Source organism: Monodon monoceros, unplaced genomic scaffold (assembly GCF_005190385.1).
Source record: "Monodon monoceros isolate NGI ecotype Baffin Bay Population unplaced genomic scaffold, NGI_Narwhal_1 Super_Scaffold_13, whole genome shotgun sequence".
Classification (NCBI taxonomy): Eukaryota; Metazoa; Chordata; class Mammalia; order Artiodactyla; family Monodontidae; genus Monodon; species Monodon monoceros.
In genome coordinates, this window is record NW_021703769.1 from 64,586,644 (window position 1) to 64,603,736 (window position 17,093).

General features: G+C 41.6%; 1 protein-coding gene across 2 annotated transcripts in view; it reads right to left on the minus strand.

Moving 5' to 3' along the window:
* DNAH3 (dynein axonemal heavy chain 3) overlaps positions 1-17,093 on the minus strand; it is a 196,863-nt gene that overhangs the window by 25,802 nt on the left and 153,968 nt on the right. For both annotated transcript variants that reach the window (XM_029220957.1, XM_029220958.1), the window contains 2 exons: positions 15,017-15,199; positions 10,929-11,127 (listed from right to left, as the gene is read on the minus strand). In XM_029220957.1, coding sequence (XP_029076790.1) covers positions 10,929-11,127; positions 15,017-15,199 — 382 coding nt within the window. The remainder of the gene's footprint in view (positions 1-10,928; positions 11,128-15,016; positions 15,200-17,093) is intronic.

The window sequence follows — 17,093 nt, forward strand, 5'->3', positions numbered from 1 at the left end:
TGGTCCAGACCTGGCACTGCATCTTAATGGGATGAGGGTATCCATTGCTGGAGCTCATGAAGGCAGTGGATCAGGAGCTGTCTGGAGCTCCGACTGGTGTGCTGGGACCATCCCAGCACACACCTAGCCCATACAGGGTGCCTGCTCTGGCCTCCCTTGTTCCAGAACTGCTCCCCTCTGAGATAAAGGTGCCATTGATGGGAGGGGGAGAACATACATTTACAGAGAATGGAACCAGCTTAGACCCAACCCACAGGGCTTCTGCTCCAGCACCATGGGACCTGCCCTGCCCCTGATGGGGTGGTGATGACCACTGAGCATAGGAGAAGGCTCATCTCACACCTGGCTCTGGCTCTAGCCCCTCCATCTCCAGCCCCCTTCCCACCAAGGTGATAGCTGCCAGCAGACCCTGGGGAAAGATGTGACCCATGCTCACTTCAAGATTCAGCTCTTCCACCAAAGTCACTGGGCACACATAGACTGCACAGGGACACTCCCACACAAGAACACTCCATCGAGACTGGGATAGGTAACTGTTTCATGTACTTTCATAGAGACAGAGACAGTTAAACAAAATGAGAAGACAGAGGAATATGTTTGAAACAAAAGAACAAGGAAAAAACCCTAAAAAACAACTAATGAAACAGGAATAAATAATTTACCAGATAAAGAGTTCAAAGCATTAGTAATAAGAATGCTAACTGAACTTGGGAAAAGAATAAATAAGCACAGTGAAAATTTTGACAAGGAACTAGAAAATATAAAAAAGAACCAGTCGGGGGCTTCCCTGGTGGCACAGTGGTTGAGAGTCTGCCTGCCGATGCAGGGGACACGGGATTGTGCCCCGGTCCGGGAAGATCCCACATGCTGCAGAGCGGCTGGGCCCGTGAGCCATGGCCGCTGAGCCTGTGCGTCCGGACCCTGTTCTCCGCAACGGGAGAGGCCACAACAGTGAGAGGCCCACACACACACACAAAAAAGAACCAGTCAGAGCTAAGAATACAATAACTGAAATGAAAAACACAATGGAAGGAGTTAACACCAGACTAGATGATACAGAGGAACATATTAGTGATCTGGAAGATAGAATAACAGATATCACCCAATCAGAAGAGCAGAAAGAAAGACAAATAAGAAGAAAAATAGAAAGCAATGAATGAGATCTCTGGAATAACATTAAATGTGCCAACATTTGAATTATAGGGGTTCCAGAAGGAGAAGAAAGAGAGAGAAAAGGGGCGAAATGTATTGGATGAAATCATGGATGAAAACTTCTTGAACCTGAAGAAGGAAACAGATATCCAGGTCCAGGAATCACAGAGAGTCCCAAACAAGGTGAACCCAAAGAGACCCATGCCAAGACATATAATTAAAATGGCAAAAATTAACAAGAGGATTCTAAAGGCAGTAAGAGAAAAACAGAGTCACATACAAGGGAACCCCCATAAAGCTATCAGCTGATTTTCCTGCTGAAACTTTGCAAGCCAGAAGGCAGTGAAATTATATATTTAAAGTGCTTAAAGGAAAAACCCTACAACCTAGGATGCTCTACCAGCAAGATTATCATTCAGAATTGAAGGAGAGATAAAGAACTTCTCAGACAAGCAAAACCTAAGAGTTCAGCAATACTAGCCAAACCTAAAAGAAGTGTTAAAATGTCTTCTTTAAGTGGAAAAGAAAAGGCTATAACAAGAAGTAATAATTTATAGGAAAGGGAAAATCCCACTAGTGAAGGCAAATATATAGAAGAGGCTGTGGATCAACCACTTAAACAAGCTAGAATGAAGATTAAAAGACAAAAATTGTTTAATCAATTATAACTACAATAAACAGTTAAGGGATAAACATGAAGATGTAAAGTATGACATCAAAAACACAAAACATGGGGGAGGGGAGTAGAAAAACAAAGCTCATTTAGAATGTGTTCAAGCTTAAATGACTATCAGTTTAAGACAAGTAGATACAATTATAGGTCAACATAGATGACCCCCATGGTAACCACAAATCAAAAATCTACAATAGATACACAAAAAATAGAAAGGAACATAGCATAAGACTAAAGAAAATGATCAAACCACAAGAGACTAAAAGAAGAAAAGAACTGAGAACTACAAAAACAACCAGAAAAGAAGTAACAAAATGGCAATTAAGTACATACCTATCAATAATCACTTTAAATGTCAATGGACTAAATGCTCCAATCAAAAGACACAGAATGGCTGATTGGATAAAAAAACAAGACTGCTGCTTATAAGAGGCTCACTTTAGAGCTAAAGACACACAGACTGAAAGTGAGGGGATGAAAAAGATATTTCACACAAATGAAAATGAAAAGAAAGTGGGGGTAGCAATACTCATATCAGACAAAATAGACTTTGAAACAAAGTCTATAACAAAAGACAAAGAAGAGCATTATATAATGATAAAGGGATCCACATAAGAAGATATAACATTTGTTAACATATATACACCTAATATAGGAGCACCCAAATATATAAAGCAAATATTAACAGACATAGGGGAGAAATTGACAATAATACAATATTAGTAAGGGACATTAATAACACCCTACTTAACATCATTAGACAGATCACCCAGACAGAAAATCAATAAAGAAACAGTGGTCTTAAATGACACATTAGACCAATTGAACTTAACAGATATCTACAGGAAATTCCATCCAAAAACAACAGAATACACATTCTTTTCAAGTGCACATGGAATGTTCTCCAGAATAGATCACATGGTAGGCCACAAAACAAGTCTCCACAAATTTAAGAGGCTAGATATTATATCAAGCATTTTTTTCTGATCACAACAGTATGAAACTAGAAAGCAACTACAGGAAGAAAAATGGTAAAAACACGAACACGTGGAGACTAAGCAACATACTATTAAAAACCAATGGGTCAATGAAGAAATCAAAGAAGAAATCAGAAAATACCTTGAGACAAATGAAAATAAAAACACAGTTTTCCAAAACCTATGGGACAAAGCAAAAGCAGCTCTAAGAGGGAAGTTTATAGTGATACAGGCCTACCTAAAGAAACAAGAAAAATCTCAAATAATCAACCTAATCTGCCAACTAAAGGAGTTAGAAAAAGAAGAACAGTCAAAGCCTAAAGTCAGCAGAAGGAAGGAAATAATAGAGATTAGAGAAAAATAAATAAAATAGAAAAGACCAACGAAATGAAGAGCTGTTTTTTTTTTTTTTGAAAAGATAAACAAAAATGATAAGCCTTTAGTCAGGCTCATCACAAAAAAAGAGGACAAAAATAAATGAAATAAGATATAAAAGAGGAGAAATAACAACAGATATCACAGAAATACAAACCATCATAAAATAATATTATAAATAATTATATGCCAAACAGGTTGCCAAACAGGGCAATCTAGAAGAAATGGATAAATTCCTAGAAACATACAATCATTCAAGACTGAATCAGGAATAAATAGACAACCTGAACAGACTAATCACTAGTAGTGAAATCAAATTGGTAGTCAATTAAAAAAGTCCCAGCAAACAAAAGTCCAGGACTGGATGGCTTCACAGGGGAATTCTACCAAACATATAAAGAATGGCTAATACCTATCCTTCTCAAACTATTCCAAAAAACTGAAGAGGATGGAACACTCCCAAATTCATTCCATGAGGCCACCATTACCCTGATACCAAAACCACACAAAGGCACTACAAAAAAAGAAATTTACAGGCCAATAATTCTGATGAATATAGATGCAAAAAATCCTCAACAAAATATTAACAAACAATATGTAAAAAGGATCACACACCATGATGAAGTGGGATTTATTCCAAGAATGCAAGGATGGTTCAATATCCACAAATCAATCAATGTGATACACCACATTAACCAAAGGAAAGATGAAAGTCACATGATCATCTCAATAGATGCAGAAAAAGCATTTGTCAAAATTCAGTATTTAATAATGATTAAAAACGCTCATCCAAATTGGTATAGAGGGAACATATCTCAACATAACTAAGGTCATTTATGACAAACCCACAGCTAACATCATACTCAATGGTGAAAAGCTGAAAGCTTTTCCTCTAAAATCAGGAACAAGATAAGGATGCTCATTCTGGCCACTTCTATTTAACATATCGTTGGAAGTCCTAGCCACAGCAATCGGACAAGGAAAAGAAATAAAAGGCACCCAGACTGGAAGGGAAGAAGGAACACTGTCACTATTTCCAGATGACATGGTACTATATATAGAAAACCCTAAAGTCTCCAAGAAAAATAATAATTTTAACTGATAAATTAAATTTAACCAATAAATAACTGATAAATGAGTTCAATAATGTTGCAGGATACAAAATTAATATATAGAAAGCTGTTGCTTTTCTATACATTAATAATGAAAGAGAAAGCAAGAAAATAATCTCATTAAAATCATGTCAAAAAGAATAAAATACCTAGGAATAAACTTAACCAAGGAGGTGAAAGACCTGTACTCTGAAAACTATAAAACACTGATGAAGGAAACTGAAAACGACACAAATAAATGGAAAGATATCCCACATTCTTGGATTGGAAGAATTAATGTTGTTAAAATGTCCATATTACCCAAAGGGATCTATAGATTTAATGCAAAAACCTATCAAAATACCAAAAACAGAACTAGAACAAATAATCCTAAAACATATGTAGAACCACAAAAGACCCTGAATAGCCAAAGCAATCTTGAGAAAAAAGAACAAAGCTGAAGGTATCACAGTCCTTGACTTCAGACTATATTACAAGGCTACAGTAATCAAGGCTACATTATGGTGTTGATACAAAAAAAAAAGATACAAACATCAATGGAACAGAATAGAGAGTCCAGAAATAAACACACTCATAGTCCATTCATCTACAACATAGGCGACAAGAATATACAATGGGGAAAAGACAACCTCTTCTATAGGTGCCGCTGAAACTGGACAGCTACATGTAAAGAATGGCATTAGAACATCTTCTCACACCATATATAAAAATAAGCTCAAAATGGATTAAAAACTAAATATAAGACCGGAAACCACAAAAGTCCTAGAAGGAAACATAGGCAGAACACTCTTTGACATAAATCATAGCAATATTCTTTTTGGATTCATCTCCTAATGCAAAGGAAACAAAAGCAAAACTAAACAAATGGGACCTTATGAAACTTAAAAGCTTTTGCACAGCAAAGGAAACTATGGATAAAACAAAAAGACAACCTACTGAATGGGGGAAAATATTTGCAAATGATATGACTGATAAGGGGTTAATAATATCCAATATATATAAACAGTTCATACAACTCTATATTAAAAAAACAAACAATCCAACCAAAAAATGGGCAGAAGACTTGAAAAGACATTTTTCCCAAGTAGACATACAGATGGCTAACAGGCACTGAAAAGATGCTCAACATCGCTAATTATTAGAGAAAGCAAATCAAAACCACAGTGAGGTATCACATCACATATGTCAGAACAGTTATCATCAAACAGACCACAAATAACAAATGTTGGAGAGGATGTGGAGAAAAGGGAACCCTCAAATACACTGGTGGGAATGTAAATTGGTACAGCCACTATGGAAAACAGTATGGAGGTTCCTCAAAAGACTAAAAATTGATCCAGCAATTACACTCCTGGATATATATCTGGAAAAAACAAAAACAGTAATTCAAAAAGACACATGCACCCCCAAGCTTCATGGCAGCATTACTTACAATAGCCAAGATATGGAAACAACCCAAGTGCCCATCAAGAGACGATGGGATTAAGAAGATATGGTATACATATATACAATGGAATATTACTTAGTCATAAAAATGAATGAAATACTGCCACACAGCAATGTGGATGAATCTGGAGGCTATTATGCTTAGGGAAATAAGTCCAACAGAGAAAGACAAGTACTGTATGTTATCACTGATATGTGGAATCTAAAAAACAAAACAAATTAATGAATATAACAAAACAAACAGACTCACAGATATAGAGAACAAAGTAGTGGTTACCAGTGGGGAGAGGGGAGGGAGAGGAGCAATATAGGGGAAGGGGATTATGAGTACAAACGACTACGAATAAAGTAAATAAGCTACAAGGATATATTGTATAACATAGGGAATACAGTCACTATTTTATTATAACTTTATTTTTTTAGATTGGCAACATTTTATTTTTTTTAACATCTTTATTGGAGTATAGTTGCTTTACAATGTTGTGTTAGTTTCTGCTGTACAACACAGTGAATCAGCTATATGTATACCTATATCCCCATATCCCCTCCCTCTTGCGTCTCCCTCCCACCCTCCCTATCCCACCCCTCTAGGTGGTCACAAAGCACCGAGCTGATCTCCCTGTGTTATGTGGCTGCTTCCCACTAGCTATCTATTTTACATTTGGTAGTGCATATATGTCAATGCCACCCTCTCACTTCGTCCCAGCTTACCCTTCCCCCTCCCCATGTCCTCAAGTCCATTCTCTACGTCTGCATCTTTATTCCTGTCCTGCCTCTAGGTTCTTCAGAATTTTTTTTTTTTTTTTAGATTCCATATATATGTGTTAGCATATGGTACTTGTTTTTCTCTTTCTGGCTTACTTCATTCTGTATGGCAGACTCTAGGTCCGCCCACTTCACTACAAATAACTCAATTCCATTTCTTTTTCTTGCCAAGTAATATTTCATTGTATATATGTGCCACATCTTCTTTACCCATTCATCTGTCAATGGACACTTAGGTTGCTTCCATGTCCTGGCTATTGTAAATAGAGCTGCAGTAAACATTGTGGTACATGACTCTTTTTGACTTATGGTTTTCTCAGGGTATATGCACAGTAGTGGGATTGCTGGGTCATATGGTAGTTCTATTTTTAGTTTTTTAAGGAACCTCCATACTGTTTTCCATAGTGGCTGTACCAATTTACATTCCCACCAACAGTGCAAGAGGGTTCCCTTTTCTCCACATCCTCTCCAGCATTTATTGTTCGTAGATTTTTTGATGATGGCCATTCTGACCAGTGTGAGGTGATACCTCATTGTAGTTTTGAGTTGCATTTCTCCAATGATTAATGATGTTGAGCATCCTTTCATGTGTTTGTTGGCAATCTGTATATCTTCTTTGGAGAAATGTCTGTTTAGGTCTTCTGCCCATTTTTGGATTGGGTTGTTTGTTTTTTTGATATTGAGCTGCATGAGTTGCCTGTATATTTTGGAGATTAATCCTTTGTCAGTTGCTTCATTTGCAAATATTTTCTCCCATTCTGAGGGTTGTCTTTTCCTCTTGTTTATGGTTTCCTTTGCTGTGCAAAAGATTTTAAGTTTCATTAGGTCCCATTCGTTTATTTTTGTTTTTATTTCTATTTCTCTAGGAGGTGGGTCAAAAAGGATCTTGCAGTGATTTATGTCATAGAGTGTTCTGCCTAGGTTTTCCTCTAACAGTTTTATAGTGTCTGGCCTTACACTTATGTCTTTAATCCGTTTCGAGTTTCTTTTTGTGTATGGTGTTAGAAGGTGTTCTAATTTCATTCTTTAACATGCAGCTTCCAGTTTTCCCAGCACCACTTATTGAAGAGGTTGTCTTTTCTCCATTGTATACTCTTGCCTCCTTTATCAAACATAAAGTGACCGTATGTGCGTGGGTTCATCTCTGAGCTTTCTCTCCTGTTCCATTGATCTATTCCATTGTGCTCCATTGTGCCAGTACCAACTGTCTTGATTACTGTAGCTTTGTAGTATAGTCTGAAGTCAGGGAGCCTGATTCCTCCAGCTCCGTTTTTCTTTCTCAAGATTGCTTTGGCTATTCGGGGTCTTTTGTGTTTCCATACAAATTGTGAAATTTTTTGTTCTAGTTCTGTGAAAAATGCCATTGGTAGTTTGATAGGGATTGCACTGAATCTGTAGATTGCTTTGGGTAGTATAGTCATTTTCACAATGTTGATTCTTCCAGTCCAGGAACATGGTATATCTCTCCATCTCTTTGTATCAGCTTTAATTTCTTTCATCAGTGTCTTATAGTTTTCTGCATACAGGTCTTTTGTCTCCTTAGGTAGGTTTATTCCTATAATAACTTTATCTTTTTTAAAATTTTTTTTTAAAAATTTATATTTTATTTATGGCTGCACTGAGTCTTTGTTGCTGCGCGCAGGTTTTCTCTAGTTGTGGCGAGCGGGTGCTACACTTCATTGTGGTGCATGGTCTCATTGCGGTGGCCTCTTGTTGTGGAGCATGGGCTTCAGGCGTGTGGGCTTCGTTAATTGTGGCACACGGGCTCAGTAGTTGTGGCTCGCAGGCTCTAGAGAGCAGGCTCAGTAGTTGTGGCGCACAGGCTTAGTTGCTCCGCGGCATGGGGGATCTTCCCAGACCAGGGCTCAAACCTGTGCATCCTGCATTGGCAGGCAGATTCTTAACCACTGCGCCACCAGGGAAGTCCCCTTATAATATCTTTAAATGGCATATAATCTAAAGTAATTTTGAGTCACTATGCTGTACACTCAAAAACTAACATAATATAATAAATCAAGTATACATTTAAAAAAATTTGTATGCTCCTTCTGTGTTTACTACAATCTGGCACAGTGCCTAATTATCAGTTTTCAGCATGTATTGAATGAATGTTGCCCCTTATCCCAGTCACAGATGAAGAGGGCAACCGGATCCATGGGTATGTGTTTTGAATATTCTTTTTCAAATATGGGAGGTGGGTCGGATGGAGCACATTAGGCCATCCTTGTGATGAATCAGTCCTTCTAGTGAGTGGGTAAGTGAGTGAGGCTGTCTCCAGACAAAGAGTGAGGGTGGGGGAAGCAGCTTGCAGGCTTGCAACAAAACAGAAGGCTGTCCTTGGTCTGCCCAGAAACAAAGCAGGGCCCTATTCACCTTGGCAGCCTTCATGCTGACTAACGAATGAGTGAGCCCAGATCCCATCCCAGGGCAGTGCTCCTTTTGTTAGTGTGTTAGAAAAAAGTCAAACTCTTTGACCCAGGTAACTATAAACCCTTGCCAAGTTCAGGCTCATCAAAAAAAATTGTACTTGAGATATCACATTAGGTACAACAGGTCAAATATGTCCTATTCCTAAAGCAAGCTTAGACACCAAAGAAATATTTCCCATGAAAGTTTTTGTTTGCATTCTAGGAAATGATCTGCTTTGTTTAAATTCAAGGTACCCAAAACTAATTTAATTGCTCTTCTGCTCCGTCCCAATGTACTGGCTAAATAAATTCTGTGGGTTACATGAATAGTACCCAAAATTCATTTCAATTTTAAAATAAGAAAGGTGAATGATGCATCCTGTGCCCACCATCAATGATCCAGGAAGAGAACTGATTTTTTGTGACCTGGCCATGCTTTGCGTATCTCAGCAGTTCTCAATCCTGGCTGCACCTTAGAATCACCTGGGAGCTTTAAGAAAAATACTAATGCTCAGGCCACACCCTAGACCAAAGGAATAAGAATCTCTAGGAGTGGGGGCAGGGGCTTTAGCATTCTTTAAACTGCCAGGTGATTCCAGGGTGCAGCCAGATTATACCTCAGCTGCTTCCCTAGAGGAGTCTCCTGTAATGTCTGCTCCCTGCTTGTCAATCCTGATCACCTTTGCATTTCTTCATGTGTTATTTGGCCTGAAACCAGCCAAGGAAGAGGGAATGATAAACAATGGGAAGCAGAAGCCAGAGTCTCCCAAATGAGGGATCAGAAATTTCTAACACATCGGAAGGAATGGAGGAACAGCAGGACTGTTTGAAGGATACGAAGATTCAAAAGATAGGAAATATCACTGGAGATGGTTTATAAAGTCCTTGTTCAATTCTAAGACACTGGTTCTACTGCAAGATCCTGCATCTGATTTGGATTTTAAGAATGAATTTTCACCTATTCATGCTTCTAAGGCTTGATTATATAAGCTTTCCTCTTTCCCTCCCCTATTCCTTTCTCTCCTCTTCTAAGTTTCTGTTTCCTTGTCTTCCTCAGGCCCATCAGTTTCAGTCTTTCCCTCCCTTGCCCCTGTCTCTCTCCCTCTAATCCTTCACCAGCAGCTCTTGTTCCTCCTCACCCTGTCCCCAACCCAGACCTCTCCTGTTCTCTCTCTGTGTGTCTTTGTCTCCCTGTCTCTGTCTCTCTTCTTTCTGGTCTCTTTTCTTCCCACTCACTCTCTATTTTCGTATGTCTCTGTATCTCTGGGGGTCTCTGTCTCCATTTCTCACTTTCAGCTTTTCTGTCTCTCTGCCTGTTTTTGTTTGTTTCTCTCTCCCGCCCATATCTTTCTCTGTCTCTCTGTATCTGACATGGTAAGAGTCTCTCCCTCCCTCATTCACCTTCCCACCTTTTGTCTTTCCCCCTCCTGATTTCTTTCCCTCCCAACCTCCCTCTCCCTGTTCAGGATCTCTTTGTGTCTATGTGCATGCATATGAAGGCGTCTAGGTGTCTGGGTCTCTCCCCATTTATTTCTCAGTCTCTATCTCTTTCTCTCCATCTCTCTGTCTCTGTCTCATTCTCTTATCTTTTTTTCTTCTGGGTATCTCTTTCTGTGTCTGTCTCTTTTTCTGTTTCTCCTTTATCTTTCTCTCTCTAGCTCTTTCTGTTTCTCTCTCTTCCTCTCACCCACACACTACTCTGTGTGCTTGCTCTCTATCAGTCCTCTTGTCTCTATGACCTTCATTTTTGTAATGATTTGTAGGCAGGGGCCTTGACTGAGCTTGGCTTCACCCAAAGATGGCTGCATTTTCCTTACTGACCGAGAGGAGAGAGGATGGTGAAGAAACACAAGTGAGCGCACACGCATCCTGGTGCCTTTCTTATTTCCCCCAAGACACCACGATACTGCCTGCAGGCCTGGGGCCGGATGAGCGGGGGTGCTGGCAGCCTTCCTGCCAGGGGAGCACAGCCCGTGCAGGCCGCTGGGTCGGGAGGGGTGCGGGGTTGGGGGGTGGTTACCGCTGCCACTGGGGTCCGGCTTCCTCTCTGGCCTCAGCCCCTTCATCACACAGATGCTCTCCATGACCAGCTTGACAGGACCTGGTGGGTTCTGCATCGACTTCACCAGTGAGATGTCTGCTGGGTTCAGGGTGTCCAGTGCAGCGAGTGCAGCCTCCAGAGCCGGCATTGCCTCTGCCAGATCCCCTTGACATTCGTTCTGCAGGCGGTACAGAGACAGAAGGGGTGAGTGCCTCGTGCCCGGCACACCGGGGGTGAAGCAAGCTCTGCTCCTGGGGGAAGCAGCAGAAGTGAGAAGAGGTGCCTCCCGCCCCAGTGTCCTTCCAGGACACTGCTCCCTGCCGTAGGTTTGCATGGCGAGGGTGGCTCTCACAGGCAGCAGGGAAGCATGCATGCATTTGGGAGCTGTGGTTTGGATGCCTTGGACATTTGAGAATTTACCAGTTTTGCGATCTTAAAAAAATCATGCTTTTGGTTTTTAACGAATTCCCAAGAGATATATGCAGTCAGTGACCTCATACCCATTGATCAAGGATGGGTTGAGAAGATGAAGTAAAGAATGAAGCCTAAGGGTGAGTGACAGATGGGAAGGCGATTAGGGCAAGTTTGTGGAAGAATAAGGCATGGGGGGTGGGAGAATGTCAGAGACGGGGTGAGGGTCTGGGATGCACTGTAGCTCAGAGATGGGGTAGGGGTGGAGCTGGGGACAGGGTGGAGTTTAAGGCAAGACTTTAAGGAGGAGGAATGGGGACAGAGATTAGAGCTGGGTAGTGAGTTCTGGGAAAAGGAGACCATATATGTTTTGCCCATTATTTCTTTGTTTGAAAACAAAGCTAATATAATGGAATATTATTCAGCCATAAAAAGAAATGAAGTAACAATTCATGCAACAACACGGATAAACCTTGAGAACATTATGCTAAGTGAAAGCAGCCAGATAGACACAAAATGCCACCTCCTCTATGATTCCATTCACATGAAATGTGCGTAAAAGGAAAATCCACAGAGGCAGAAGGTAGGTTAGTGGTTGCCAGGGGCTAGGCAGAGGGAGAAATGGCTAGTGACTGCTAATGGGTACAGGTTTCTTTTTGGGTAATGAAAATGTTCTAGAAGTAGATAGTGGTGATTGTTGTACAACTTTGTGAATATACTAAAACCTCTGAATTGCATGATTTAAAAAGGTGAATATTAATGGTATGTGAATTATATCTCAATTTTTTTTAAAAAAGGGAAGATTAACATTATAAGATTTCAGAATTTCATAGATTACAGTTGGCCCTCTGTACCTGTAGATTTGGAACCACGGGTCCAGAGGGCAGACTGCAGGGGCTTGAGCATCTGTGGATTTTGGTATCTGTGGGGTCAGGGGCCGGGGGTGGAGAGGGCTGGACCCAATCCCCTGCAAATACAACTGCATTTAGCAGTTCCATTACCAAATGCTCCTCCAACAACAACAATGAAACGAGGACTCGAGAGGTAAAATGAGTTAGCCAAGGTCACAAAGCTGGTTAGTCAACGAGCCAAGCTCCAATCCTGGGCCCCTGGCTCCCCACTCAGTGAATTTTCTGTTAGTCTCCCAGCGCAGGGACTGATCACACAGCCATGACTGAAGTGAAACTTCTAAAGAGAATGTTAAAAGCAGCATGTGTCGAAGTCTATGTCCTGCACGTTTATTGTGATAAGCAAGCAAAATAAAGGAGGTTCCACCTTCTTACATACAGGTGTGTGCACATGTGTATATATACACGCGTGTGTATATCATGGATTCTTTATTTTAGGTTTTCTGCTTTTCCTATAAACTTATAGCAAGGTTTTATTTGGCTTCCTTATATTAACCCCCACCCCCAGATGAGCCACGTTAGATGTCCCCAGTATCAAAATGGAACGTCCTGCTTTGGATGGTAAGAATGGCTCAGTCCCAGGGGCAATTTAGTTTGCCCCTCCTTCAGCCCTAGGATATGTGCCCGAGTGCAAGACTAGGGGAAGGACCAGAGCTGCCCCCTGCTGCTTCTCATGACCAGCTTCAGAAAGGGTTTGGTGGCAGAGGAGACTACAGGGATTGGCTCAGCTACATCTTTGGATTCTCAGTAGATTTCAACCATCCCAGGTGCCCCTGGTGTCCTATTATTGATAGTTCTGGGTCTCTTTCTTATAATGTGCCAGACAGCTAGTGGCCCGGTAGCTCTGCTTCTTTCCTGAGGGTAAGGCCTGGATTCTAGCAAGTTTGTTTGTTAAGTGACTCAGAAGGCCTCTAATTGTAACATTGTCTCTAGCAGTGATTCTCAACCCTGACTCTGCATCAGAGTCACTGAGGAGCATTTAGGGCATCCTCATGGTCAGGCTCCACACCCAGAGATTCTGATTCATTCAGTCTGGGTGGGGTCTGGGCATTTGCATTTTTAAAACTCCAAAGCTCTGTTGAGAGATTCCAGTTGATACTCTGGAAACACTGAAAACAAGGCAGGAAGGAACAGACTTCAATGCCCAATAGGGGAATGGCTACTTGATAGGTGAAGCACCTACTTAAAATGGTCATTAAAATGATTATATGACATTTTGGAAAAACATTTGTGATAAGCTGTTAAGGAAATTAAAAAGCATAAAGCAAATCACAATTATGCTATGATTGCAATACCAAAACTATCCACGTGTATAGACAGGAACTAGAGGAAAACTTGGAAAATTGGAAAGGTGTTAAAGTTGAGCTCTTAAAAATTCTTTTGTATGTGTTATGACACCATTTGTTTCTATGATAAAAAAAATTATAATTAAAAATGACTTCTGTGGGGACTTCTCTGGTGATCCAGTTGTTGAGAATCTGCCTTACAATGCAGGGGGTGCAGGTTCAATCCCTGGTCGGGAAGCTAAGATCTCACATGCCGCAGGGTGGGGCAACTAAGTCCGCACGCCACAGCTACTGAGCTCCCAGCCACAACTAGAGAGAAGCGCGTGAGTCTGTACACTCTGGAGCCCGCACGCTGCACAATGAAGATCCCGCGTGTGGGCCACAACTAAGACCTGACACAGGCCCCCCCAAAAAAACACCCCAAAAAATAAAATAAAAATGATCTCTGTGGCTTAGCAGTGCACAGAGCAGCAGGGCCGTTTGAGGCGTGTGAAGCACAGTGCTTGCGGATGAAATGTAATCAACTCTGCAGTACTCCTGACATCATTTATTGTCCTTGTTACGGGGGAAAGAAATGATCCATTAGCTTAAAAAGAATCGACCAATGTAAGCAAACCATTTTATTTGGAAGCAAGCTCTTGTTTGAAGAATGGTCAGAAGAAATTTCTAACTGCTAAGTGGAGACACAGGGACAAGCATCTTCAGCCAAGTGCCAAGAGCCTTGGGGTCGGATCCCAGCGACTAGCTGTGCGGCTCTGCAAAGTCAATTTACAACTGAACCTCAGTGTTGTTGACTTCTAGACATTGATGGCTGTCATTAGTAAGCCCAAAGTCATTGTGATAATGGAACCGTATACTTGAAAGTGCTTGGGGAAATATATAACATGAACATTAATCAGATTTTCTTCTAATATCTGAATATAGGTGAAGCCCTTCCCAGGACTGTTCTTCTTTGGTATAAGAATTACCTTCAAATGGGGTCCTCTAGATTCAACAATCTGTCATTTGACAAATATTTACTCCACACCTATGACATGCCAGCCACATTTGAGCAAAAACATGATTGAGGTTTAGGAGATAGCCAGAGGGAACAGCCAGTTCAAGGGCCCTGGGATGGGAACATGCCTAGTGTTTGTTTGGGGAATAGCTAGGAGGCTGGTGTGGCCAGAAGAGTCAATGAGGGGAAAGTAATAAGAGATAAGGTTAGATCTTGTTGGGGCTTATAGGACTTGACGCTGAGTGACAGGGAGAGTATTTGTAAAACAATAATGCTTCCTGGAGAGAGCCAGGTGTCATTTACTAGCTATGTGATGCTGGGAAAGCATCCTTTCAAGCCTCACATTTTTCCTCTGCAAGATGGGCATGACCATGCATATTCTGCAAGACTTTGTTAGGCTCTAGTGAGATAACAGATGAACCCTGAAAATGCTGATTCCCTTTCTTCTCTCTCAGCAGTTTATACCTTGATTCCTTGAGCAATGGCGGCAGCAGCATTGGCTTCTTCTTCATCGGCTTGCACCAGAAGTTTCTTGGCATCGGCTTCTCGCGTCTCCCCTTCAATTTTCACCATCATCTTAGCGGTCTCCTCAGAGGTCTGAATGAGTTGGGGTTGGAGGGCAGTCAGTTCTACTTGCATGACGGCCACCTAACAAGGAGAGGAAGGTGGGAGGGGTGCAGGGTCAGCTATGTCAATGTCGAAAATGGCATGGCTGGCAAAAGTTGAAACGATTCTCTAACCTATGACACACGCAGAAAATACGAATGATTTTAATGGTACTGGGTACATATTTGTTGGCTGGAGTTTCTCTCTTTGATCTTTCAATATTTCGTTACTGAGTTCATGCTATGTGTTGTAGTTACCAAGCTCTGTGGTAGGCACTATACATATAACAGTAAACAAAAAATTTTTTTAAAGATACAACACTTAAAAAAAAGATATTCCTCGGGGCTTCCCTGGTGGCGCAGTGGTTGAGAGTCCGCCTGCCGATGCAGGGGACACGGGTTCCTGCCCCGGGCCGGGAAGATCCCACATGCTGTGGAGCGGCTGGACCCGTGAGCCATGGCCGCTGAGCCTGCGGGTCCGGAGCCTGTGCTCCGCAACGGGAGAGGCCACAGCAGTGAGAGGCCCGCGTACAGCAAAAAAAAAAAAAAAAGATATTCCTCCTGCATTGAGCCTACACTCTAGTGTTGGGGGCAGTGAAAGACAGAACAAAAGTAAGTTAGGAGGAAAAAAACTCTACATTTTTTAAGGCTGTGAAGGAATCATACATGACTGAGAGAGCTGGGATAGAAGGAACGTTCAAGGCCATTTTTTCCAACAGTCTGATGCTCTCTAGAAAAGTAGTTTTCTGCCAAGTAGTTTTCTGGCCACTGTTTGAACACTCCTAACGGTGAGGCGCTCACCGCCTCTCAGGGGAGCTGGGCCATTTTTCAGGCAGCTGAACACATCAGATTTCCTGATAAGGAGCTGGAATTTACCCCCAGGCAGTTTTTCCCCACTGGTCCTGATTCTGCCTTCTAAGGCAGCTCAGATGCTTATCTGAAGAGAGTTTCATGACCTTGAACCCACTGTCCACAGAAAGCCCACATGAGAGAAGAAGCATAGCATGCTGGCCTGATTAGGAACACAGACTCACTCTGCAGTCACGCAGACCTAAGTTTCAGTTTTGGCCTCACAACTTGCACCAGCTACTCATGAAGCTGTGTGATCATGGGCAAGTTGCCTGGCCTCTCTGGGTCCTTGGTCTCTTTGTGCGTAATGTGGTGATAACAGTACCTTCCTCTTATACAGCACCAGGCACGTGGTAGGGCTCAAGTAGTGTTAACTGGCACCACATTCTCTTTACTGGTCTAGACTGTCTCAGGTCATTTTGCTGCTCAACACAGTTTGCTCACCCTTGTCTGGATAGACTCCAATTTTCAACATCTCTCTGAAAACTAAGGACCCTGAATTGGACCCCGCAACTGCAGGAGCAGAGCAGCACAGGCACCCCTGATGTTCTTTCCCATCCCTGTGCTGCATGTTGGTGGGTCTGCTATACTCACTGACAGGTCAACCTACTGCAAACCATTCAGTTGCCTGAGTTCTTTTTTTTTTTTAACGTTTTTATCGGAGTGTAAATGCTTTACAATGGTGTGTTACTTTCTGCTTTATAATGAAGTGAATCAGTTATACATATACATATATCCCTTCCTTAGTTCTTTATTGGTGCTGAAAATCCATGTCTTAGTATGGTTGTGTCAAGTGGCTCAAGCACAAATCAATTACTAATTTATATGCCAGGCATTTTGCTAAGGGTTACACTTGTGTCAGCTCATTTAATCTTCATAATAGCCCTGTGAAGTGAAGACTGTTATTATCACTTCTTTTTATAGAAGAGGCAACTAAGGCCCTAAGAGGTGAAATAACATCGTCAAGGTTCCATAGCTGATAAGTTATAAAGCTGGAATTTGAGTCCAGGCCCTGCTCTTAACCATGGCCTTATTCTGCCCAGTTCCCCATGAGAGTATCCAGGGCCGGGGCAAGGGTGAGGTGGGTA